Source organism: Oreochromis aureus, linkage group 11 (assembly GCF_013358895.1).
Source record: "Oreochromis aureus strain Israel breed Guangdong linkage group 11, ZZ_aureus, whole genome shotgun sequence".
Taxonomy (NCBI): domain Eukaryota; kingdom Metazoa; phylum Chordata; class Actinopteri; order Cichliformes; family Cichlidae; genus Oreochromis; species Oreochromis aureus.
In genome coordinates, this window is record NC_052952.1 from 24501008 (window position 1) to 24527449 (window position 26442).

Sequence of the window (26442 nt, forward strand, 5' to 3'; positions counted from 1 at the left end):
ACCAAACAAAAAAAATTAATACAATCAAAAAACAACAACAACAGAATCTAACCTATTCTTTGAACTCTATTTGACCTCTTCCTCGCTTGTTTCAGGAAACTTCCACCTTCTGCTGATTTCATCATCAAGTGAATTCCAGTATTAAACAACATCAGTTGTGAAATCAAAGTGTGACTGTAACCTGCACTGTTTTAACAGATTTAGTAAATGATTTAAAACTTCCTCCCAGTAACTCACAGCTGTTATAAAAACAAAGAAGGTAAAGCAACCCTACAGCAGAGTCAAACATGGCGAGTGTTACTGTGACATCCTGTTGGAAGAGTCTTCTGCTGGTGGCACTTATGGGTGAGAACATTTCATTTGTCTTCACTGTTATTACTCTATTATTATTCTTTTAAATGCTGACTATGAACATGAATGACAATAGTAACAAAGTAACTGATACAACAGCTAATAAGAGGCTCAAGAATGCAGGTCTCTGTGCTTTGATTCATATTTTATTATAGCAGATGTTTATCACATTTATCCCTACATAACATCTTCTGAGTGTAAAGATTTTACCTCGTGATTTAAGAATACATGGAAGGAACAAAGTGAACAAGGATTGAAAAGTAGCTTTTTCTTCATACTATGTGATCCTGTTTTTGAGGTTGTTGTGCCCAAACTGTGGAACAGCCTTCCTCAGTCACTCAGGTCGGCTGACTATGTTAATTCATTTAAGCGACTGCTGAAAGACAGTTGCTTCTTTAACTTTTGTTTTCTTAAATGTAAATTATAATTATTATTTGTCTGTTAACAAATCTGTGGAAGCAGCAGAACTTTTCTTTTCAAATGTGCTCTGAGAAAAGATGTTTGAATACTGTCAATACCTTCTACCACGTACATGTAGGTTAAGAACTACACTTGACAACTTTGAGTACCTGCTGATACTAATATAAGTCTTACATCATCTTTTTCTCACACTCAAGTTTGGACACACATTTGATCCATTATGGAGTAATGGATTACATATAATTTAATTCTCAGATTGAGTGAATCAGTGATTCTAACCAGTATTGTACCAGTATTGACACAGAGTGGCTTTTACTGGTATGTGTTACAGCCATCCTGACTACTCTCTCTCTCAGGTGTACCAGGTTTGGGGATCACCGTGGAGATTTCTTGGACTGGCAGGGTGACAGCTGGTTCCCCCACTACTTTCACATGCTCATCTAGTTGTTTTCCAAACTGCATCTACACCTGGTCCTTTAATGGCAGCACAGTCAATGGGAGCACGTTAACTTGGACACCAGATGGACTGGATGATACAGTGAAACTGCAATGCACTGTCTTAGATCTACAAACAGGAGAGTACTTAAGTACTGACGCCACTGTAGAAATTATAAGTGAGTACAGCAAGTTAAATGTTACATAAATATGGTGGAAAGTAACAATGGTAACTTTAATTCTGTACTTTTAAAATGTACTTTGGATAAAGGAGTTTTGAAGAACAGAAATGTAGGTAATGAAATTAAGCTGAAATTCTTAGACCACATGCGCGTCTGCTCAGTAGCTTCACGGCCATTTTCAAATCATTAGCTGAGAGGCGACAGGCATGCTTCCTCCTTCCTGTTGGGATTTGCCTCTCACATGCTGTCTGTCTCCTACAAAATACCAGAAAAAAAGGACCAAGCAGCCAGAGTCAGAGGAATCATTACAGCACAAATAATTTAAATGAATCAAAGTAAATTCACCCTCAGATTTCAATAATATGCTGTTTAGATTTTGAATATTTAAACACATTTAAAGCCATTTCTTTGTCTTGATGGAAGGAACACAGTGTGTGTATGGGTCTGAGTTACACATAATTAGCATACATTACGTGGACAAAACTAGTGTGCCACCGATACATTACACCTACCCGTAACATGAGGCCCTGGGCATGCAGTTTTTCAGCTGATGCTAATGCCAAAGGAGGTTTAAAACTCTGCAGTTATTGAGTCAGGAGGGAATATCTAAGAGGAAGGAAATTTCATATATTAACTTGTAGCAATGGTGGCATCTTATTACACTATCTCATTCAAATTCAGTGATGTTTGTAGAACAACACATTCTTTCACAAATATTTGTAAAGGCAGACTGCATGGCTAGGTGCTTGACTTTACACACCTTCGTCAAATGGACTGAAAACCTAAATTCAAAGATTAAGGGGTGTGGCCTAACACTACTGTCGATATTTTTATTCTCCCTTTATCAGTTAAAAACGTTTTTTTCTTTTTTACAGATCAAGTGTCTGTACAGGTCAGTCCGCTGAACACTGTCCCATCTCTCAACCAGTCACTAAATCTCATCTGCCATGATGCCAGATTTGGTGATCCACAAGGTCTATCAGACCTGGTCTGGTATAAAGATGGACAAAAGGTGACCCTGCGTGAAAATATGTGGCTTCAGCAAAACAACCTCACACTTCACTTTGACTCACTGCTGCCTTCTGATGCTGGTTTCTACCAGTGTCAAATTTATCTGCCTACATCACAGACAAGAGTTGTCAGCCTGGGCTATCTGTGTTGGCTCAGCTGTAAGTACAAGGATACAGAGAGACTGAACCAAAACAAGAAAGGCTGTATTTTATCATAACTGCAACAAGCTTTCTTATCTTTTGCAGATGATCAGTGGAACGTCAGCATTAGTGGACCTGACACTGTGTTTCCTGGTCAGTTAAGTGAGTTCACCTGCCTGACCAGCTGCACCTTAAATGTGGAATGCACCGTCACGTGGAAGTTCAGGGGAGGTTTCCCTGTTGGAACCTACCTTTCCATCAATAAAAATGTGGTCAAGTGGACTCCTTCACTACCTGGGACTTTTCAGAACTTCACCTGCGTTGCAGAGAATAAAGCTGCTGGACGTTCTGCTGAGGCCACCAAGATGGTAGAAGTTAAAGGTACACACACCTCTTTAGAGCTTGCTTGTTGCTACTCTTACTGCTAAATCAGTTTCAGTTATTTTCTTTTTCTCCAAACAGATATCTGGCGAACAGATATCCCAATCTCTGGATCAGAGGCGATGCAGCTCAGTGGACTTTTTGCAGGAATCCTCAGTCTGGGACTGTGGGTCCTCTAGGGTTGGGCTCTAGAAACAATTTACTTATATTCACTTCAAAGAGATAGTTCATCCCAGTATCAGCTTTATGCCCAAATAAACACATGACTACACCATGGATTATCATAGAATAGTTACTACAACTAAATGCAGCTGATATCTACTCAACTCAGACTTACACAGTTTTCGTGTGAATATTTTCCCTGCTATTTATTTCTGCAGCAGCTTATTCTTTTTATTATTATTCGTGCAAAAGAAACATATGTGATGTCAATTGTTAGAAAAGTAGAAGCAGTAGTTTTTACTTATGAATTATTGTAAAACATATGAACACACATATGAAAAATAAATTGTGTGCGTTAAGTCACAGTTGGAGTTGATTCCTATTTAACAATTAAAGTTGACACATTATTTCCTTTATGCTCATTTATAGTCTACGTTTTAATTATGACCACAAGGTGTCACCAAAAACACAGAAGCACTGGATTTCAACGACAGTGGAACATAAAATGTAAAATATTTCTATGAATGATATTGCAATAAGTACTCTGACTGTTTGGGGTTTTTTTTCAAAAACAAACTTCAAGATTTATTAAAAATTATTTCGCTGGAATGTAACTCCTTCAGTGAGAAAGGATTTTTGTGAAGTCAGCTTGATAAACAAATTGTGTGACGTCCATCCTGCGCACATGTGGTCAGTGATTCAACAATCTGTTTCATGTTCCTTTGAAACTGAACAATTAATGCAGAGAAGACAACCACACTGAGCAAACTGAGAGCGACTGAGTTTTTCAGGTGTTTTGTTTCTACCTTTGTTATTTTCTTTTATTCTTTTGTCATATCTCAGTTGCTTTATTAGGCGTAAGAATAGGTGGGGAAAATGAAACTAAAACATTTGCTTTCATTTTGTTGTAAAAGAAACCAAAATTTGCATGTTAACCTCATTCTAGTTTCAGTTGAAATGCTGCAAACTCTGTAGTATCTCTGTGTGTGTGTGTGTGTGTGTGTGTGTGTGTGTGTGTGTACATATATATATATATATATATATATACATATCCTGTGTTTAATTATAAACTAGAAAATGTAGGTTGGTGTTTTATGTTATGTCTGTTATGTACTTTCTCTTTTAAATTAAAGAAACAAAAAATATTCCATATTGGAAGACATCACCATTAGGGATGGGTATTGATAAGATTTTAACGATTCCGATTCCATTTTCGATTCTGTTTAACGATTCGATTCTTTATCGATTCTCTTATCGATTCTCTTATCGATTCTTGTTTTTAAAAAAGGAGAACACTAAGGTCGATTAGCTTAGAACTGTTTTATATCTTCTCTTTCAACAAGATAGAAATTTAGGAGTAACATGGCCTTACAAACCCAACAGTGAGATCTTAAGAGATCCACAGCCTACGGCTCTTCAATGGGGTGTCACAGGGTCCCCGGGGAAAATTGTAAACGTAAAATAATAAAATAAATATTCTTCTGTAGCAATAACAAAGTATAACATAAATTATTCTGTAGCAATTACACAAGAATATCCAGTAATCCAGCTGCCCCTCTGTTGGTCTTCCTTGGTCTCTTGTGTTCTGGGGGCCTCTGGATGTCTAGAGTTTTGATCTCCTCCATACCTGCGTCATGCCCTGGAGGACGGGGCAGTGGCCCCCCACACCCTCTAGCAGATCATTACATGAAGGAACCTTTAAAAAAAAACAAAAAAAAACAAGCGCGTTCATGCTCACAGGTGTACACACAGGTGATCACACACAAACTACACCCTTTTTGGCTCTTACCTCAAAGCACACTGTGCGCTGTCGATCTTACGTGCTGCACAATAATGTCTAACATTTAGTATTTACTGTCATATTCCCATAGATCATTGTGATGTTGTTTATTACTCTCGTTTTCTTCTGCTTGCTTTCTTTTCTTTCTCAACAGGTGATCCAGATGATCGATATATGTATTTTTTTGTCTGCTTATTCTGTTGGTTTTGGTTTTTGCCCTTTTTCCCCGTCCCTCTTCCCCGCTGTTTTTCTTTCCTCTTTCTTTCTCCCTTTCTTTCCCCAGTTAAGTCTGTCCCGTATTCAGCAAGTGAAAATAAAATAAACAATAAAAGGTGAATCAAATGGACCATTACGGCAAGGCTGGGATGGTCAATTTGGTAAAGTAAATCCGTTGGGCATCTTTCTTCGCCTTTAGACAATAATTCTGATGGCAAAAGAACCAAACGGGACAGGTAAAAAAAAAAAAAAAGAATATCCAGTAATGTCCCTGTCTACAATTAAACACATTCACTTACCATCTGCTGTGGCAAATGGCTGCAAGGTTTTGACCATAAACTAGTCACTGCTCGGTGACATTCGGGCCTGAAAAGAGACGCTACCGGTAGACTGCAGCGACAACTGCCAGCGAGCGCCAGCCAGACTCTGTCTGTCTGTCTCATCATGGTCACCTAAATGCACAATGGCAGGTTTTGTAATAAAGCAGATCGCGCTAACATAATATGCACTGTTAGTTGATTATTTACCTGCCGCATTAACGGGAGATGACGTGCAAACGTTACCGCTGCTGCTGCTGGGTTGAGATTCACGAGTCCGGAGCGGAATTAAAGACATTCATTTAAATTCATCGCGTGTTTTGTGAGCAAATGCTTTTGCATATTCGTAGTGTTTCCTCCCTTAATGAAATATCTACTTTGCAAGTATTGCAAGTTGCCCTGTTGTCATCCGTTCTCGTAAAGTATAAACAAACTTTTAAGCGTTTGAGCCACTTAGGTGCCGTGTTTCCTGCCAGGTACGCTCCGACGCTCCGCAACGTGGTGACGTCATTCGGGGCGACTGGAATCGATACGGGAATCGTTTGCAAAAATGGCAAACGATTCCAAGGAATTGAAACAGTGGGAACCGGTTCTCAACAAGAACCGGTTTTCGATACCCATCCCTAATCACCATCATTATTCTCATATTACTGTGAACACATGTCTATCATCATCTAGGTCTGCTATTATTTTGCAATTTAGATATTTTTTCCTGCTTTTGCATAATGTATTTGTATCCATCCATTTTCTTCCACATATCCAAGTCAATGTTGCTGGAGCCTATCGCAGCGGTCAGTACACCCTGGACAGGCCACCAGTCAGTCACAGGGTGAACACAAAGAGACAGGAAATCATTCACTCTCACATTGACACTTACGGACAATTTAGAGTCACCAGTTAACCGCAAGCAAGTCTTTGCATGTCTTTGGACCCGGGGCAAACTCAAGCAGACACTAAGAGATAAAAAATCTACACAGAAAGGCCCCAAGCTGGATTTGAATCCAAGACTTGCTGTGGGTTGACGATGCTAACTATCACCCCACTGCACCTGCCTGTTGATATAATATATTGTTAGAGATTTTTTCTCTATTTTATCTTATTTAGGGGCTCCGTTGTGTAGGGGATTCCGCGTTTGTCTAAAGTACAAAAGATCCCGGGGGCATCCAGGATAAAATAGAAAAAAAAAATCTGGTAAATCAGAAATGTGGCACTGCTGTGACAAAGCCTCGTGAACAAGGGAACAGCGGACAGCTTTTAGTTTTGTGCATTTATTCTTTGCTTGCTGAAGGGAGCTTCTGTGCTCCCAGTAATATTAGAGGTTAACAAATGAATGCGTGTAGTACGGTTAATTCAGTGGTTAATTTTATATATTACAATGATGGTACAAAGTTACAGTGATAAAGCCCAAGCACTAAAACATTTACAGTGTGTTTATTAATATGGTTATGATGTGATACTAAAAGTGTTTAGGTTCTATTACACACTTCCATCCATCTGGATCACTGTCCTCAATAAAACCACTGTGGGTTAATAATATAACTGGGTTTTTTAACTTATTCCCTGTACGGGGGCCTTTGTCACTGTGTCACAGGGCCCCACAGGGCCCCACAGGGCCCCACAGGGAACGATTCTGGCTCCGTTCCTCTTCACCATCTACACTGCAGACTTCTCCCACAACTCCACCCAGTGCTTCCTGCAGAAGTTCTCTGATGACTCTGCAATAGTCGGCCTCATCACTGATGGGGACGACAAGGAGTACAGAGGACTGACCCAAGACTTTGTGGACTGGTGCCAGCTGAACTACCTCCAGATCAACACTAATAAAACCAAGGAGCTGGTGGTAGACTTCCGCAGGCACAAACATCCTCCAATGCAACCACTAAACATCCAAGGTATGGAGATTGAGGCTGTGGACAGCTACAGGTACCTTGGTGTTCATCTGAACACCAAACTGGACTGGACTCATATTTCAGACGCCCTCTACAGGAAAGGGCAGAGCAGGCTGTACCTGCTGCAGAGACTCACTCCTGAAGACCTATGACTCTGTGGTGGCCTCAGCCATCGTTTATGGTGTGGTCTGCTGAGGTGGCAAGATCTCTGCCGGGGATAGGAAGAAACTGAACAGGTTGATCCGCAGGGCCAGCTCTGTTCTAGGATGCCCTCTGGACCCAGTGGAGGTGCTGAGTGACAGGAGAATGGTGGCTAAGCTGTCATCCCTGTTGGACAACATCTCCCAGCCCATGTAGGAGACTCTGACAGCCCTGAGCAGCTCCTTCAGTGGGAGACTACGGCACCCACGGTGTGGGACGGAGAGACTTCGCAGGTCTTTCCTCCCCACTGCTGTCAGACTCCACAACAAAGACTTTAACTGATCAAACACACACACCCACACATGTGCAGTAAGACTAAGTGCAATACTCTTTTCTGACAAAGTTGTATTTTTACTCAGTTGTATATAGCATTTGTATTCTATTTTTAACCTATTGTAGATGTTATTTTATTTTATTTTATTTTATTGTATATAGTATTTTATTTTATTTTACTCTATTCTATTCTGTACAGTTGTGTACACTATATTATTCTTATTGTATTCCAGTGTTCTCTAATTTTTGCTATATAACTTTACACTGTCCACTTTTTGCTGTGACAAAACAAATTTCCCACGCTGTGGGACTAATAAAGGTTATCTTATCTTATCCTAGGTTTCCTGCAAGACCTTGAAGCATGACTGTAAACAAATATTGAATCTGACTAGGTGTGCCACCCAAGGATACATTATCTGCTCACACCTGCTCACATTGAAGTTTTTTCGGGGGGGGGTTGAGATGATGTCAGGCCTCCATCAAATGTTTCTGTTTCTTTCCCATCAGGCTCCGTGCCAAGTAAGGAAGGATGACGCTACCTGTTTATGGGAAAAGTGATTTCTGATAATATGGGTGCTGTGATATAAACTCCTCATATGAGGGTATCAAGCAGAAGCTCTTCCTCTTCCTCATGAACATTTATTACCATTTTCTACTTATTTATTGTTGTTTTTGTTGTTCTCATTCTATTTACATGGTCTGACACTTACTTTGTTTTTCAGATGTATCATACAATATACTTGTTTTAAAAAGTACAACAGAACTTTGTAAATGATGAATTCAAAACATATGACACCAGATATGTTTGAATAGACCACACAGTCACACGATGACAGTGATGTTAAAAAATATTAATGCAGAAGTCTGACAAGTAGTTCATACCTTATTCAAACCAAATAGTGAAACATGATTAAGTACCTAGCTTAGCTTTTAATTCCATTACATTTGATTGATTAGCTAGCTAACTATTGGCTATTGGTTATGTCAAAAACTTGTAGATTAAACTACAAAGTATTGCATTCACTGGCTGAAATTAGACCCACCATTTCACCCTTAGCATTAAAATGATGTGTACAAAAACGATTACCAAATGCAGGATGCAGCTATACTACATCATATTTGTTTGTAAAAACATAAGGTTTTTTTTATAAAACTCTGGCATGGCTCATCAAATGTTGTTTTTTCTTTTCTAGGACTCTGAATAGTGATCAGCAATAGGGAACTAAAGAGTTAAGACTATAATTTCATGTCAACAGGGCCCCTCACACTTACCTTTAAGATCTACAAATGACCTGTACATCAATCACATCTTCTGTTTGGCCAGTATACACAGCACAGGTTTGCTCAGATGCTGAACTTCGTCCCGTCATAGCTCAAACAATGCACCTGCTGTTTACTCAGTGCTATTGAGCAGGGCATAATGGTTTGCCTGTGCTTCACATCCAACGTGGGAAAGAGTGTGTGAAAACAATTGGTTGTCTGAAATAATACAGTTTTCTGGTCTAACGCACAACACTGCACATCTTGTTCTATGTCTCTTAATTGTTAACTTGATGACTGTAATGGGTCACTGCATTACAGTTTGAGGCATTCAGTTCAAAAAGCAGTACACAATGCATGCAGAGCTTTTTGATCTACAGTTTGAATGTAAAGTTTATGACAGCGAAACTTGACATAAGCAGAAGTTGTATATCAGGTTTGCACATTGAAACCAGGAAAGAAGAGAAACTCATAGTCTGGGCCTGAGCAGATATGTAAGCATAGGTGAATATAGGCGTAGACAGTAAAGAGGAAGAACCATTTCAACCTTACAAAATGTGGATTAAAAATCATTTTGCTGACTGGCCATTATCAGATCTTCACCTAGGATGGAAATCTAAAAATTTTATCACCTTTCTGAGAAGTTTGACAAGCATGAAACCCAGATGACCTATAACACCTGCAGATAAGACCCGTGGTTGTTGCCATATGCCCATGGGTAGAGGGCTGGTCATACAATGGACAACTATAATTGTGGAGAAGCAGCAAATGCTGAATAAAATTGGAATTCTGTTCATTACATCAGTTATTTGTCTTTCTCAGGTTTGCAGGCTTTCTGGCTTTTGCTGCTTTGGAGATCCATGCCTTCCATCAGTCCTGTTGTAATTAGGGACGCGCTGACACTTTCTCTGTCTCCATCTGCAGCGAACAGTGGAAGCAAGCAGAAAAGTTCCTCATCCTTACTTGGCTTGGGAGCCAGGTTGCGGTTTTTACAAATCACAGTAGGAGGGCGTCTGTCAACATCCTCACTGGAGTGCTCACCATCAGATCCATCACATCTGTCCCACAACTTAGGGTCAACAGTACCTTTACAGTTCTAGGTGAGAATAGATAAATAAGTGCTGATGTTCAAGGTTGGGAGAACCATTTTTGTAGAATTTGAAATGGTTTATTAATAATGGTTTGAAGTTGGTAGTTTCTCACCAAACATTATAACTGAAACAAAAGCATTTAAGGTAAATGCGAAAGTATAAAGTCTCAGGGAAAGGTTGGGAAAAAAGAGCTTTTCCTAAAGTGTTTTTTATTTGTACTTTTTAGTATTAGCATCATTTAAAAAAAAGTTAATCATTTATTCTGAAACATTTCAGCAAGTCACTCTGACACTTGAACCCTTCACCCTGGCTTTCATGCATTATATTTATTACTGACTTTTTATTTTAGGAATGCTGAAGTATGCTTTGAATAAACTGTGATCAGTGTTGAGTAAATACTATGAGATGAAATGCATGTGGGTGTTGTACAAGAAATGAAATCATCTTTTGTGGAAGTCCAGTTTCTGATAATGTGACGTAAGGAAAAAAAAAAAGAAAAGTTTTCTAACCTTAAATGACTTTAAATGACACAGCAAATTGTGTAATGTAAGGCAGAACAAGGATAAATCATATGAGCAAATAAAGGCACCATAATGAATGACATATTCAAAAAGCCAAAGCAAACTTAAAAGAAACTGTGAACACTGGCTAATTCTTACAGTTCTGTAAGGTGACCAAAAACATTTCGACACACTGAGGGTAAGCGGGATGGAAAAACTTGAAAAATATGCTGATTAATTGTTTGCACTAAACATTTTACTGGAGCAGGTTTCTGTTGTAATGAAAAATGATCCCAAAATAATATTGGAAAAGGTTTAATGGAATTCAGGAGGCCCCTGTCTCGTGGTATTTGGACTAACAACCAGCAAAGAGGAAAAACAGCCTGTTCCTTACCGTATGTCTACGTGCTTTTGCTGTTTGTTGTTTTTGGTGTCCTGTTCATCACGTTGCAGTGTCATCTAGTTTCTGCCTGTCCACGTGTCTGTCCAAAGTAAGTATGTTAGTATGCTTCTTTTATCCCAATTGTCATTTCCAGTGTTGAGCAAGTTACATTGAAAAAGTAATTAATTATAGTTACTAGTTACTTCTCCAAACTGAGTTAGTAACTGAGTTACAAGATTCTAAAAGTAACTATTGCTTTACTTTAAAAAAATGTTTAACCCTCAGGGTATAATTGGCCATTTTTAACTACTTTTGATTTTCCCTCCACATTTCACCTTTAAAAACTATTTGCTTTGCCTTGTTTGGTATCATCCTTTTCAGCACAACCTCACGTGTCTGAATTTACAGTTATGTTTTCATTTTGACATACTATATTAACACAATTGATCTAAAATCAGACAAAAACATAAAATCAGAGTAGAAAAAGTTATATTTTTTACATTTTTTTTACTGTAACAACCACGTTTAATGAATCATATTTCATAACTTTAAATGCAAATATAAATTGTCAATTTTAAAGTCCTATGCACAAGTTTTGCAAACAACAAAGTTATTTGCATCATTTACCTTTTACCTTGATTTTTTTAAATAACCATTTCAAACTATTTACAGAACAATCAGCTGTTCTGCATTCAATAAGATGCCACACAAATGATTTGTGCCACTCCCAAAAAATAATTTCTGTCCACTATAAAGAAGAACATCACAGCATGATACCTGCAGGTCTGACAGCAGCAGGTGTATCCTCCTTTTTCTACCTGGAGACAGCAGTCGCCTCATTGTTCTGACACACAACACAAAACTATCCACAACACACCAACTACACAAGACAACACATTAACTACACACTCCAAACACGCTAAACGTCACAAATCTCACATCTCAAAACTCGCTCTCTCTCTTTTTCTGCTGTCTTTCTCTCTCTCTCTCGCTCTCGCCGTCACTCCTAAAACTTCCCCTGTTTGTGTTGTTGTTGTTGTTGTTTTGCTCATAAGCAGAGAGTGCTTGCTAGCGCTGTCCTTAGACAGTAAACGTGACGAAACTATTGAGGAAAAAACGCCGCATATATCATGACTCTGGTTTTACGTGGCCCATCAACACAGTTTATAAACTGGTATATATCACCTTGTTGCTTTGTCTTTAAGTGGTCATATGATTGGCTTACCACGACTACTTTATTCTTCCTCGGTCAAACAGCAGCAATCATGCGATTGTTTTGCCCCCTTAGCTCCAGGTGTTGTGCTACACAGTGATCGTGATTACCGTCCGCGGGAGCGCGCGCAGCTGCCTAAAGCTGTACTTACGTAGTCAGCTACTTCCGTGCAACTGATATAAGATGTGGTAAGCTGAACACAGCTTCAACCGTCTGTATGTTGAAAAATAGTAACGGGCCGCAATTTCTTGTTAGTAACTGTAACGGCGTTGTAACGATGGGAATATTAATTACTTAGATTACTTGTTACTGAAAAAAGTAACGCCGTTAGTAACGCCGTTACTTGTAACGCATTCCCATCACTGGTCATTTCCATGCAACAAGGTTAATGATACGAATCTGCTCAGACCGCACCTTTTATTTGAGTTTACATGTTGTTTGCATCTGGTTATTTGCAGGTGCTCTGGTTTCGTCCCTCAGTCAAAAGATGCCTATTTGGTTAATTGGTAATTTTAAATTGCCTGTCAGTATGGGAGGGTGTGGTTGTCTGCTTTGTTGTGTTAGCTCTGTCATGGTCCTGGGTGTAACCCACCTCTAAGTGAGCTGGGATAGGCTCCAGCCAGAAAATGGATGAATATATAAAGCAGAGAACTTCAGCTTGTCACAGTTTCTTTTTGTTGTAGTTAAAATTTTCAGATAAGGCAATTTGAGAAACAATGTAGGGTATTTAGACCAAAATATTTTGATACTTATGGCAGGGGTTATATATAATTTTTTTATTAATTATTTTAAGTAGGTAATTAAAGCACAAAAATAAATAATCAAATAATAAAAGAAATATATTTTTGTGCGTAAAGTTTTTGCTTTGTTTGTACTGTATACTGTCCTAAAACATCATGGCTAATGATGGTATTAGTTTAGGAAACAATGATGGTGTAAAGTACAGTCATCGTTTAGTTATATCAGTTATATTAAATTATATTACATTTACCAAAACGGAACCAAAAAGGAACATTTTATGTTTAAGAATAATATTTATAAGTACTGTTTGTAAGTACTGATGTATTGTATCATATTTAATAATTAAAATTAATATAATAAAGTGGTCTAAGAATAACTAGAATTAACATTCATTACAATTAATACACTCTAACTGTATGCTTACTGCAAAACCTCATTGTCATGAAATACATTTGTAAACATTTATTTTCATCCGTTTGGCTACCACAGAATGAATTATACATGTGCTGATCAGTGTGAACCCAAGAGTCTGAATGAATTCCACAGCTCATCAATCATCAAGTGCTCAATCTCATTCTCCTTCCATTCTCTTTCTTTTGGATGAACAGCAGCTTTGAGGTTACTTCCAATCACAGAGCTCAGCTCACTGATGAAAACGCTCTCTGTAATCAGTGTAACCTGCTATGACCATGTAGTAAACTTTACCATCAGCTGTGAGTTGGGCAATAGCATATTCACTACTACTGCAGTTTTATATAGTAATATAATCATTGAGCTTCAATACACAATTCTTATTTTTCTGTATGTCTCTCGTCTGCCTAATTGTGATTGCTTTTCTCAGATGGACGAGATAACATAGCACTCAAAATGAACAGATCAAACATTTTTCCTTTTTAGCTGGATCCAATCTGTCCGCGGTCTGTTCTGCATTCTCCAATCCTTCAGCTCAGTTTTAGTGGGTTTTCAAAGGGCTTATAAACATAACAGGCCCATTACTGGAGCTGTTACATGTCAGCAAAGACCAAAGTGGTCCATATTGCTGTCTGGCCTTCAACAATCACACCAACATAAGAAACGACATCACCGCAAATGTGCTCATAGCAAGTGCATTTGTTACTATTACAACAGCAACGTCAGTACTTCTTGGTTTTGTTCCAAACTAACTTTGTTTTGTTTTTTTCTCAACACAAACTGTATTCACTGTGGAGCACTGCCTTCCTTTGCTTTTCACAGATGATAGCACGTTCACTGTGATGGACCGAGCAGCGAAGGAAACTTAGGCACAGGTTAAAGTTAAAAAAAAGAAGAAAAAAAAGGATTTTTTTATTGAACCCCCAAAAATAATTGGTTAAATCATGTAAAAAGAATAGAAGTCTTGGGCCCATAAAAGAGGTCAAAATAACAGAACTCTACTCAAAGTTAACACACAATACTGATAACTCAAACAAACTGAACTAACTTAACGAGACAAAGGGGAAACTTAACAATGGCTGATCAGCCCACAAAAACACAAAAAGGGGTAAAACACACAAAACCTAACTGAAACTAACACAATGAACTCCAATTCCCCCCCATGGTCCTAAATTATGAAATGAGCCAATTTGCAGCTTTCCATCAAGGCTTGCTCCGCCCCTTTTCCACCTGTTGGCTCCTCAATCAAGGGATGGGAGCAGCTGCAACTAAAGTAACTCAGAAAACAAAGATTAAATTATACGTAATAGTGTAAACTAAAATGTGCACACTTATTTTAGAATACTGTGTTATATGGATATGTGAACTAATTCTAAACCAAATCCAGTTGTTCATTGTCCTGTAATTAATTCCTATTTGAAGAAAGACAAATGTGAATGTGATGTTATGTATAAGCCTCTACACTAATATGGTGGCTATTACCACTGTGTGGCTGTAAGTGCAGCCATCACATTCACCCTAAGCACATGAGAGACACAAAAGGGTCTGGAGAAGCTGTGGAGAGTGTTATGCTGCCTGCAGCGTTGTTCAGTATGACTGGTTTGGTGGTGGGTCAGCAATGGTCTGGGGAGGCAAATCCATGGAAGGAGACACAGACCTCTAAAAGCTAAGCAACAGCACTCTGACTGCCCTTTATGTAACAGGATGAAATCTCAGCAAAATGGACTGTCCTGCTGTACTGATAGGTTAACAATTTTACTTTCCATCAAACAATGTGGCATCCCTCAATTATAAGTGCATTCCCCAGTCCATATAAGCAAAGATATCCAGCATTATCCCCCCCCTCCCCCGAAGAACTGCACATCATGTCCTTTCCAGTCTATATATAACCCTCTCTGCAATATAGGGTGTTTGTTCTCATTTTTATGTCCTACCCTCTCTGCTTTTTTTCAGCTCAACTCTCATTAGTACAGGGGGATTTGCCTGGCCCAGTGAGCTGCGGTCAGTCCCCTTTGAAGCCTTCCTGAAACTGCAGCCTCAGTTCATTCTAATACCATCTGCCATTATCTACTAGAAATACTGTCATACCTAAATTAGGATGTGACCTCAGCTAGTTAATGCAACACCCTTGTTTTTGTTATAGCCTTTAACACCACATGTTATTGAGTGCTCCAAAAAAAGAAAAGCAGACATCATGTATATTGAAAATATAAAATTGAGCTAATTGTCAGAGGTATTTGTGAAAGTTTTTTATTTTATTTTATTCTAGTCTTATGGGGGAAAGAAAATTGTAATTTTGTTTACAGATGAATAGGACATTCATCCCGTGTCTCTTTGGTTACTGTAAACAAAGTAGGAGAAGGAGACGATCCAGTTTAGTGAGACAGAGAGTCCATTGTCCTCTACAAATTCTTTAAGTTTTGATATTCGGGGTGCAACTCATAACCAAATAATCCAAACACAAACCTCTCCATAAGAAGGTATTTACAGATATAGATTTGGATGGATCATCATAGCTGAATCTACAAATGCTTAACCCCAAAATTCGTTTTTATTTTGTCCAATTCAGTGGTTTCCATCTCTATTGTGGGAAGAAGTGACTCATCTTTTTTATGAGAATACTAAAATGACGTTCAGAGACCATCATTCCACAGATTTGGTTTGCATTCTAGGTACAGAGTCATGTGTTAAAATTATAAACGCTCTCCACATGTTTCCTTGGTTGGAAAAAGTTGCAGAACAACAGTATACAGTAAATGGACACTCATAGGTGTGCACCTGCAAAGCATCAATATAACAGGGCAAAACAAAGGCGTGGTCATGACTGTGAGGTGGCATGATGATGGTGAAAGCAGGGGAAGGCATTTGCATCAAGAACACAGAGAGCTGCAGTGTTACAGAGTAAATATTAGCTGATTTGAAGGCAGGTAGCAGAGAATATCACAGGATTTTATTCGTCAAAGCCAGATTCAAGTTTAGGGAAAGGATACCAAGGAGCTTAATGGAGTCTCCAGTGGGGTTCATCCTATTCTTGGCTGCAGTAACCTTCACAGGTAAAACTGAATGATAAGTGAAGTTCAATGAGAGTTTTATTGACTATTAAAATAACTACAGGGTCAGAGAATTAGACGATTTATAGACCCTAATATAAATTAAAATTCTTTAAATATACTACTTTGACATATATCAGTACCTTTGTAACTACTTCTGTCCCAGTGTGTGGTGACAACTACGTGGCGACTGAATATTTTACTTGCTTTCTCTTTCTAGATGTGACACGCAGTCAGACATTATATGCCTCTGAGAACCCCGTCGCAGTGGGAAACAATGTTACACTTAGCAGCAATCGCAATATCAGCTCAGGCGGATGGCTATTCAACACCCGCCAAATTGTGATAACACTAAAAGGGTTTGTTGCTATTTCCAAAACTTGGGAAGACAGAGTATTATTTGACCAAAGTACTTCATCACTGACCATACTCTCAGTAAAATTGGAAGACTCTGGAAACTACACACTGCAGGATGTAATCGATGGATTTATTTCTCAGTTAACACTTTCAGTTGAAGGTAAGGGCTCTCTCATTTTTCTTGTCACCAGCACAGATTTCAAGAAGATTTCACTTCCTACATTATACTTCTTGCAAGATTTCTGTATCATTGTCATCATTATTATTATTATTTTTAATTAACTTTGTTGGGATTTATGAAAGAGGCATTGCTAGAGTCTCTTGGTTCCATTATGTTAAGGAGAAAAACAACTCACACTATCACATTGTAGATATATCTCTCTGGAAAAAAAGGAACAAAATTACACTATAAATTTTAATAACACTATCAAAAATATGTTGATCTTGATTTTCAACAATTGTTACAACAAATGTTAACAATTACATTGCCTACAATATATATTTGTAAAAAAGAAAGTAAACCCTCTTTCAGGTTTTACATCAATCAAATAAAAGTTAGGGTAAATACAAACTCAGAACATGACATAACACCAAGTCATTGTTTAACAAGAATTTTAAGAAGTAAATGCAAATAAAAGTATATCCTTGATGAACCAGAGAATTGGACTGACCAATCAACAGACCAGTACTGTCACCCAAGGAGCCCATTTTTTATAAGACTGTTTTGTTTTTATTTGTTTTTATCTAGAACCTGACTTTAATTCAACATATGGGTCACATTTTCATATATATTTGGTGGAGAACACATTTCTTAAATAAAACATGACAAATGCCTTGTTATTTTATTCTCCGCAGAGTCTGTTTACGATGTGACCATTCAGACAAGCACAACCAACCTGGTGGAGTTCAATGACACAGCAGTACTCATGTGCGGTGTGTCCAAAGGCACATCCCTGTCTTATCAGTGGTTCAATGGGAGCTCAATGATCACGACCAATGAAAAAGTTCAACTCAGCAGTGGAAACACCATTCTCACTATCATGAACGTGACCCGCTATGATCAAGGACCGTACAAGTGTAATGTGTCTAATAATGTCAGCAATGACATCAGCGCCCCTGTGAATCTGAACATCAACTGTGAGTTCTAACCAAAAGACACCAATACATGCATACAATCTATAAAACAATCTGCTATCCCAACAATAACCTCTAAAACAATTTATGCCCTGTTCTTTCACCAGACGGTCCAAGTAACACGGAGATGACAGTCATGCCCCTTATGAATATATACAAAGGCGGATCTAATATCACACTGTCGTGCTCAGCGGTCTCCAGTCCTCCAGCAATATTCCAGTGGATGGTTAATGGAGTGTACCTAAACAAAATTGGACCAAAGCTTGAACTAGAGAAAGTTAACGAGAGCATGTCAGGAAATTACACATGCCTAATTCACAATAATGTCACATTCAGATTCAGCAGCCAAACAGCAACAATCCAGATTGTGGGTAAGTTTGGTTTGGTACCTGTTTAAAAATTTACTTTGTTTTACTTTTTACTTTGCTGCTTAGATCTGCTGAGCTGGTAGACCATTAAGACCAAAAAGAAAGAGTTGTGGTTTGTGCCTTTTCCTTTGTACAGTGCAGAGGAATTATCTAGTTGAACATGCCATTATTTTCAGGTCAAATATTTGAGTGAATTTAAATTACTTACTAAACTCCAACAGATCCTGTGACAGCAGTCGTGGTGAAACTTATCAACCCAGCAATATTTGGTGAGACATTTTCTTTGAGCTGTGAAGTGACGGGACCTGTTGACATCATTCATTGGTGGAGAAATGATCAACTTATTTCTGCTGACAATAAAACAAAGTTTGACACGGGCAACAGGAAACTGACTATCAGTTCAACCCAGCATTCAGATGGTGGAGATTATCAGTGTGAGGCTTTCAATTCTGTAAGCAACCAAACCAGCCATCGCTTCACAGTCACAGTTTACTGTAAGTATTTGTATCATTATCAACATAACGATTATCACTGTGATGTCAGTTCTGTATTATCTGAATGCCTGTAGTCACATAAGCATTTTTCAGTGAAAGTAATTTGTGGTGTTCTTTATGTGTTTAGATGGACCAGAGATAGCAAATGTCATGGGACCAAATTTGGCAAAGGCAGGAGACTACGCCACATTCACCTGCAATGCAACATCTAATCCTCCCAGCAGTTATGAATGGTACTTTGAAAATGCTCTGGTCTCCAACAAGTCAGAGTATGTCACACAGTCTCTGACAACCAGCATGAGTGGAAAGTACCTCTGTGTGGCCTTCAACAGCATCAGTGGCAAAAACAGCACTGCCGACATAATGCTTACTGTTGTCGGTAAGACTTACGTGACCTTTTTTTTTTTTGGGGTGTACACAAAATAACTTTTCATTCATAAAAAGGAGACAGGTAGAACTAAAGAGCTATTTTGTGATTTGCTTTGTTTGCAGAGCCGCTGCAAAACATAATAGTAGAAGCACCAATGATGCCTGCCGAAGAAGGTTACTCCTATAACTTAACATGCAACACGGATGTACCTGCTGATTACATTTACTGGATGAAGAATGAGGAGCCATTGAATCAAAACAACAAAATAGTTTTCTACAATGATAACAAAACACTTCACATCAGAATGGTGGAGCGCTATGATAATGCCAGATATGAGTGTATCGCCATTAATGAAGTTTCAAGGAACAAGAGCACTCCTTACATGCTCTTTGTCAACTGTGAGTATAATATTTAGAGATTTTATGCAGTTGAGTGTCATGTTTAAATGAACAATTTTTAAGTTTTACATTTGTAGTTGTTTAGATATTCATCTATCTCCTTTTCTGTTACAGATGGACCAGAAACACCTTTTGTTTATGGGCCAGCTTTTGCTGAAACAGGACATCAAGCTGTCTTCAACTGTTCTGCCGAGTCAGTGCCTCCCAGTACGTTCTACTGGTGGTTCAATGGATCCATTGTGGCCAATACATCAGAGTATACAATCAACATGCTTTCAGTAAATATGAGCGGAGAATACACCTGTATGGCCATTAATAACGTGACAGGAAAAAACAGCACAGATTCCACGACCCTGACAGTGATTGGTATGAAAACTTTAGGATTCAGAGGAATTAGATGAAACATTTTTAACATATGACTCTGGCTGCTATTGTGTTCCAAGAATAAAGAACACTAAAGAAATCTTACTCTCTCAACTCTCATGTTTTGTGTCTACAGAGGCCATAGAGTCAGTGATGATCAAAAACACGACAATTCCAATCAACACTAAAAACTTTACTCTCCCCTGTGAGGTTGTTGGGCCCTATGACACGATCTACTGGATGAAAGATAACATGATGCTCAACATGGACCCCTCTAATGACTCACATATCTCCTATTACATTGAAAACAACATGCTGCACTTCATCCCAGTGACAACGTACAATGACGGGATATATCAGTGTGTTGCTTCCAATAAGGCTGGCCAGCTAAAAAGCCTCCAGTACAGACTACTGGTGAATTGTGAGCATGACAGAAAGCAATGAAAAGTGTTTTTTGTATTTTTTTTCGAAAACTAGTTTTTTTAAATTTTGTACTCATTTTCAAATGCTACACACAAATTGTTTTAATATCTACATCCCTGAGAAAATGTTTGCTGTAAGGAAGATCCAAATGAAGAGTCATGATATTTTTTTTAGCAGTATTTAGACATTTTGGGGATTTAAATACTTAACAAAGCAGCCTACATGTTTTTGGGTTGATGCAAAAAATGTATTTAATTTATTTTCCTTCTTAGAAAGAGGAATGACAGCTAAATAGAGAAATTAAGTGTTATGTGGTTTGCTTTGTTTGCAGATCCAATCCAAAATGTAAAATTAAATGGACCAGTGACCTCTGTCAAAGAAGGTTACGCCTATAATTTGACATGCAATGTAACTGGACCTGCTGACTACATTTACTGGATGAAGAATGGGCAGAGACTGCATGAAGACAACAGAACTTTTTTCCACAAGGATAACCAGACAGTTGAGATTAATCCAGTAAAGCGATATGACACTGGAAACTACTACTGTTTGGCTATTAATGCTGCTGGAAACATGTCCAGCGCTCTTTACATGCTCGTTGTGATCTGTGAGTTTGATATTTTAAGGATTTATGCAACTGAGTGATATGATTTTAACATTTCAAGATTCAAAATATTTGTTGCAAATCAATTATCTGGAAATTCAGTTATGTGAAATACCAAAAGTTCAGGCACAGAAAAATTATTTACAAATACATAAAACATATCAATATTGTATGAAACTTGACAGAAGGTAGTATATAAAAGATGATGCACAGATGTTAAATTATACTTGCATGTCTATGTGCATGTCTGTTGTGCGCTTGGGGGTTTTGAAAAAAGAAAGTGTTCCATAGCATGCCAGTGTGTGATTTATCAATGTTATGTCTATAACCAGAGGACATCAGGGAGAATAGGCTGTTGTGTGGCTGTCGTGGGCCATTTAAAACTCACCGAGATGTGCTAAAGGACGGTGTTGCCTTTGCTAGTGCGGTTAACATACCAGTTTTGGAGTATTGGAGGCCTCATACTAAAGGTTAAATGTGTGCACTGCTGGACCTTTTTAACAACAGCTTTGATGTAAGTTACCTTTGTCATGTCTTTCTGACTAAATGACTGTTGTGTTGTTTGTTTTGTTTGCAGATCCAATAGAAAATGTGGAAGTAAAAGCACCAATGACACCAGCCATAGAAGGTTATTCATATAACTTAACATGCAATGTAACTGGACCTGCCGAATACATTTACTGGATGAAGAATGGGGAGAAACTGCATGATGACAACAGAACTGTTTTCTACATGGAAAATAAGATGCTCCACCTCAGTATGGTGGAGCGCTATGATAATGGAAACTATTGCTGTATGGCTATTAATGCTTTTGGAAACATGACCAGCCCTACTTATAACCTCATTGTCAATTGTGAGTATATTAGAAAGAATAGAATGTATGCTACTAAGTGGTTCAATATCAATGGTGCATCACCTTAAATTAGGTAAATCCATTGTATTTTGGTTCTAAAACATGGATTCTACAAAAAGGGTCTGTTCATAATGTGCAGACTTGCTTCTCATATGCCTAACCACGATTGCCCGATTGATCACTTTTACAAAAAGTGCACTTCAATTTGTATTAGCTTCACATTAATTATAGATTATAATTTACTTAATGCAGCAATTTTACAAAGTCAGCTTTCATTGAGAAAGCACTGGTGTTGCATGCTCTGGTGTGGATAGCAATCACACTACATGCTGAACCGTACCCACACAGCAGTGAAAAACATAATGACTTGACACACAGGTGACCAATTTCATTATAAAACTATCAAAGAGTATTTCAGTCTTGCAACTACAATGTCTCTTAAGACACAGCAGTCAACACAATAAATATACAATGAACTGCACAGCTGACCAGAACCTATCCAAATATGGATAATACTTTACCTAGCTCAAAAGACAAATTTGCATGCAATATAGTCAGGTAGGCTACTCTTTTGCATTAAAGGTAGGACTATGAAATTGCTTCATAATGTTAAATTGCTCGGTAGTAGCTCATACTAAGTCAAAGCGTTATCTTTACCTTATAATACTCCAGTGTTGCTTTGTGCTCAAAGGTTTAGACAATAAATTTCCTCAGGAGGGGCACAGATATTCAAAACATCTGTAAGAACATTCATCAGGGACAGGTGTGTCAGTCTCTTTTGCATCATGCTGATCCATCACCACATTTTTAACCGCAAGTTGAAGAATTATACTTGCATGAGTCCAACTTGAACTTTGTAGTTAACAAAAAAGTTAACACTCTAGATTCTTACTGTTAGAGTAATCTATCCTTTTTTGCTGTTACAGATGGTCCAGAAAAGCCCATTATTTATGGGCCAGCTTTTGCTGAAATAGGACGTCAAGCCGTCTTCAGCTGTTCTGCCATGTCAGTGCCACCCAGCCAATTCTTCTGGTGGTTCAACGGATCAATTGTGTCCAACACGTCAGTGTACACAACTAGCCTCTTGTCTTCCAACATGAGCAGAGAATACACCTGTATGGCCATTAATAATGTGACAGGAAAGAACAGCACAAACTCCACTACGCTCACAGTTGTTGGTATGAACACTTTAAGATTTTTGGGAAATGTGTTGCACATGTGGCTCTGAAACTGATCAAATGCAAATTCTTATTGTGTTCTTAAAGTCTAAATATTTCATGGGGATGTACTCCAGTCAAGATGTCATGCTCTTTTGTGTTTAACACCTTGTATTGTGTGTCTACAGAGGCCATAGAGTCAGTGATGATCAAAAACAAGACAATTCCAATCGACACTAAAAACTTTACTCTCACCTGTGAGGTTGTTGGGTCCTATGACACGATCTACTGGATGAAAGATAACATGATGCTCAACATGGACCCCTCTAATAACTCATATGTGTCCTATGCTACTGAAAACAACATGCTGCATTTCACCCCAGTGACACTGGACAGTGATGGGACATATCAGTGTGTTGCTACCAATAAGGCTGGGGATCATGTGAGCCCCCAGTACAGACTGTGGGTGAACTGTGAGTGTTTGTTGAGGACTAGTTCTAAGAAATCAGTCATTTTGTCAGATTTTGTGCCAAGAAAACAGTATTCATAATTTTGCAGTACATTATTCAAACTAAATCTTTCTTTTTCTAGATGGCCCACTGGGACTGACCATATCCCGTGCAAGTATGTTCATGTACGTGTCCCTGACATGCCAGGCTGATTCTCGACCAGCGTGTGACTTCTCCTGGTTCTTCAACAATCAGTCAACACCTCTACAGAACACACCTAGTATTGTATTCCCTGCAACCAGCCAGAATTTTGGGATTTACACATGCAAGGCATGGAACTCCGTGACTAATATCACAATGTACCAAAATCTTAACGTCACAGGTGAATAAACCACACATCTCATCTCTACTCATTTCTCTTTAACAGGTTCTTGAGCAAGGGGTATTTTACTATAACCTATGACCTCATTAGAAAATAGAGGTGAAATGTACAAAACATTTTAAGACGTTAATGTCAAAAGGCTTCTTCGTAGTGTAGAACATTAAAAAAACTATGATGATCACACCCATCTTATAAAATTGGCCACAGCCAGTGCTATAAGTCTGCAAATGTCCTGTAAGTGTTTTTCTTTCTTTTCCAGTCCTAACCTCAAACATGTCTCTTTGCTTGTCATATTTTCCACCCCCAGCTCACGCCCCTGCCATCCACTTCCCATACCAAGGCAGCCTGATGATGATGGTTCTGTTTGCCTTTTCTGCGCCTGTGTTGTTCAACTGAGTTCTCCACACTGTTAAGTCTTCTGAGAATGAAAGGCTTCTTTTTCTCTCCCTGTTTTTTGACAACAATCTTCTTGCACAATGATTAGGAAAACATAACGTAGTCCATAATCCTAATGTTAGACATACACATTATTTAATTAGTGCAATGCCTACTTTTTATGTTCAATATTATATCTATTAACAGTAAAATGTAGTTTCGCTAGTTTTAATACTGTCATTGCAATCACTCCCCTGGAGCTAGTTCAGTGAATACACTTGAATAGTTTCATAAAGGGAAAGCAAGGAAAGTGTAGTCCTTACAAATTATAATCACTGTGAGCATTTAACCATGGTAATAATATATGTACGTGGATGTTTTATTATACCTTGATTCACCTTATTTGACATGATTACTTTTTTTTAAAATGAATGAAAAAAGACAACATAATATATTTTTTGGAGATTTTATTAAGTGGGATATTTAAAATAATAATGGTCCCATTCAGAAAGTTATAGTGAGTTCAAATTCCAGTGATAAAATTTCTTTTACACTGCATTTGTAAAAAATAATATGTGTATGCATAGAAAATAAGATTGGCAGTCTTACAAAAGCATGCATGTGTAAGAATGGAGGGCTTCTTTGTGTTGCTCATATGGGCACGGAGGGGTTGAAGGATTTATTCATCCTTTGGCATATCTTCATGTTCTTGAACTTTTCAGTCTTGCAGTGTTTTTTCCCTTGCGGTTTGAATGAATCCAGAAAGATAAAGCAATTGGACACAAAAAAAAGAAAATGAATGAAAATTTTAAATCAGATTCTAGAATAATTTAAAATGTGTAGCTTCTATCTGTAATCACACTAAGTCATGATAATAAAGAGAATACAATAACTGATTTTATCACTGATTTTTCTCATCATTTTATTCCTTCCCTATTCCAAAAATCTTAGACGTTATAGGCAACTTACACTTTCCAATGTGTCCAGCAGTATTCAAGCAGTTGCAGGCTTTGTTCATCACACCCATTTCCTTCCCTGAGTGACATATAATAAAAGAAGCTGAATGGGTTAGAAATACTGTATTTTTCTAAGAGAGAGGATGTACTTACATAAAAGTGATACATGTAAAAATGTATACATTCTTCGGTAAAATTCGCATGTCACCTTTACAGGTGCAAGGTCTTTTGTCCTGTCTTTGGATTACTGGACGTGCAGTTGTAAGTAGTTCTCCAACAGCAGATCCTGTAGCACAGTTTATTATAGAAATAACTTTAAAAGATTTATAGTAACAATTTTAATACAGTAAGTATTTAGATACAAACCTGTAACTATCATTAAAGAGCTTGTCTCGTCAAAATGTGTTTAGAAAATAATCTCACATACCGTCAGTGAATCCGCTGACAACCAGGCTCTGTTTCTTCATCTCATGAACACCTTTAACAAATGAAAAAAAATAATAGAAAAGGAGACTTCAGAATAGGGTGCACAGGGTACAAAAAGATTTTTACGAAGTATCATACTATACCTTGGATGCAATCAGTGAATATTACCAGCCCAATAGCCAGCGGCAAAAGCACCCTGGGTCCCATGTTGGAGAAAAGGCAATTCAGTTAACTCGGGGAAAGAAATCCTGCTTGTGCACTGACTTCAGTCCCAGAGAAGGAATGATGGGGTTGGTGTTCCGGCTCTTTATAAAGGATGATGGTGATGAAATCATAGCTGAAGCACATTAATCAACTGGCTGAAAAAACTATTTTACGGTGTGTGGCAGTGACTGACAGAATGATGTACACTTGCCAACAGATAGTGGTTTTGAGTAATGGCTTTTTGCTTTTAGAGAGATTCACAGGGTTACTGTGATGCGGTAAAAAAGCATTTGAATGTCAGATGTGCCCATCTGATAGTCTCTAGTTAAACTTTCCTAATAGGAACCTAATACATCAATACTCTTTTATTATGTGATTATTTTACATTATTGTGCATTTTATATACATTTTATCTTTTTACTGCCTTTTACTGATTCGATAAAAAATGGGATCATATTGTGTCTTCAGGATATATCTGTTACTCTCTTTAAAAAACTGGCTGGCTGCTATCACTTCTGTCAGCATGACTGCAACTGATACATCACTGTTAATATTAAATCATGTTTGCTAATGTCAAGAAGAGCTGTAAGTGCTCTGCTTTTGTTTCATGTGTGATGACAGTTGGAGAAAGGATCAGATTCGTGGTAAAACTCACAGACCAGTGGTAAGGACAAAGTTAGACTTGTTTGCCTTCCTCAAGTTTCTGAAACGTGCCTCTGCGCT

At 38.1% G+C, this 26442-nt stretch overlaps 2 protein-coding genes across 3 annotated transcripts; both read left to right on the forward strand.

Annotated features, from left to right (window-relative positions):
* Positions 1-224: 224 nt before the first annotated feature.
* On the forward strand, positions 225-4104 carry LOC120442672 (carcinoembryonic antigen-related cell adhesion molecule 20-like). 2 transcript variants are annotated; one of them, XM_039619608.1, is made up of 5 exons: positions 225-345; positions 1128-1385; positions 2264-2557; positions 2645-2920; positions 3002-4104. In XM_039619608.1, the coding sequence occupies exons 1-5, from the start codon at positions 288-290 to the stop codon at positions 3097-3099; spliced, it is 984 nt and encodes a 327-aa protein (XP_039475542.1). In that variant the 5' UTR covers positions 225-287; the 3' UTR covers positions 3100-4104. The 2 variants fall into 2 exon arrangements, with proteins under 2 accessions (XP_039475542.1, XP_039475544.1); XM_039619610.1 differs by having other exon boundaries at positions 3017-4104.
* A 12116-nt stretch (positions 4105-16220) lies between these two features.
* Positions 16221-25034, forward strand: LOC116309508 (carcinoembryonic antigen-related cell adhesion molecule 5-like). The gene is made up of 15 exons (XM_031726121.2): positions 16221-16409; positions 16627-16923; positions 17619-17900; positions 18005-18268; positions 18487-18759; positions 18887-19138; positions 19252-19527; positions 19642-19893; positions 20027-20311; positions 20645-20920; positions 21495-21770; positions 22697-22948; positions 23116-23400; positions 23519-23758; positions 24066-25034. The coding sequence occupies exons 1-15, from the start codon at positions 16358-16360 to the stop codon at positions 24152-24154; spliced, it is 3651 nt and encodes a 1216-aa protein (XP_031581981.2). The 5' UTR covers positions 16221-16357; the 3' UTR covers positions 24155-25034.
* Positions 25035-26442: the final 1408 nt, after the last annotated feature.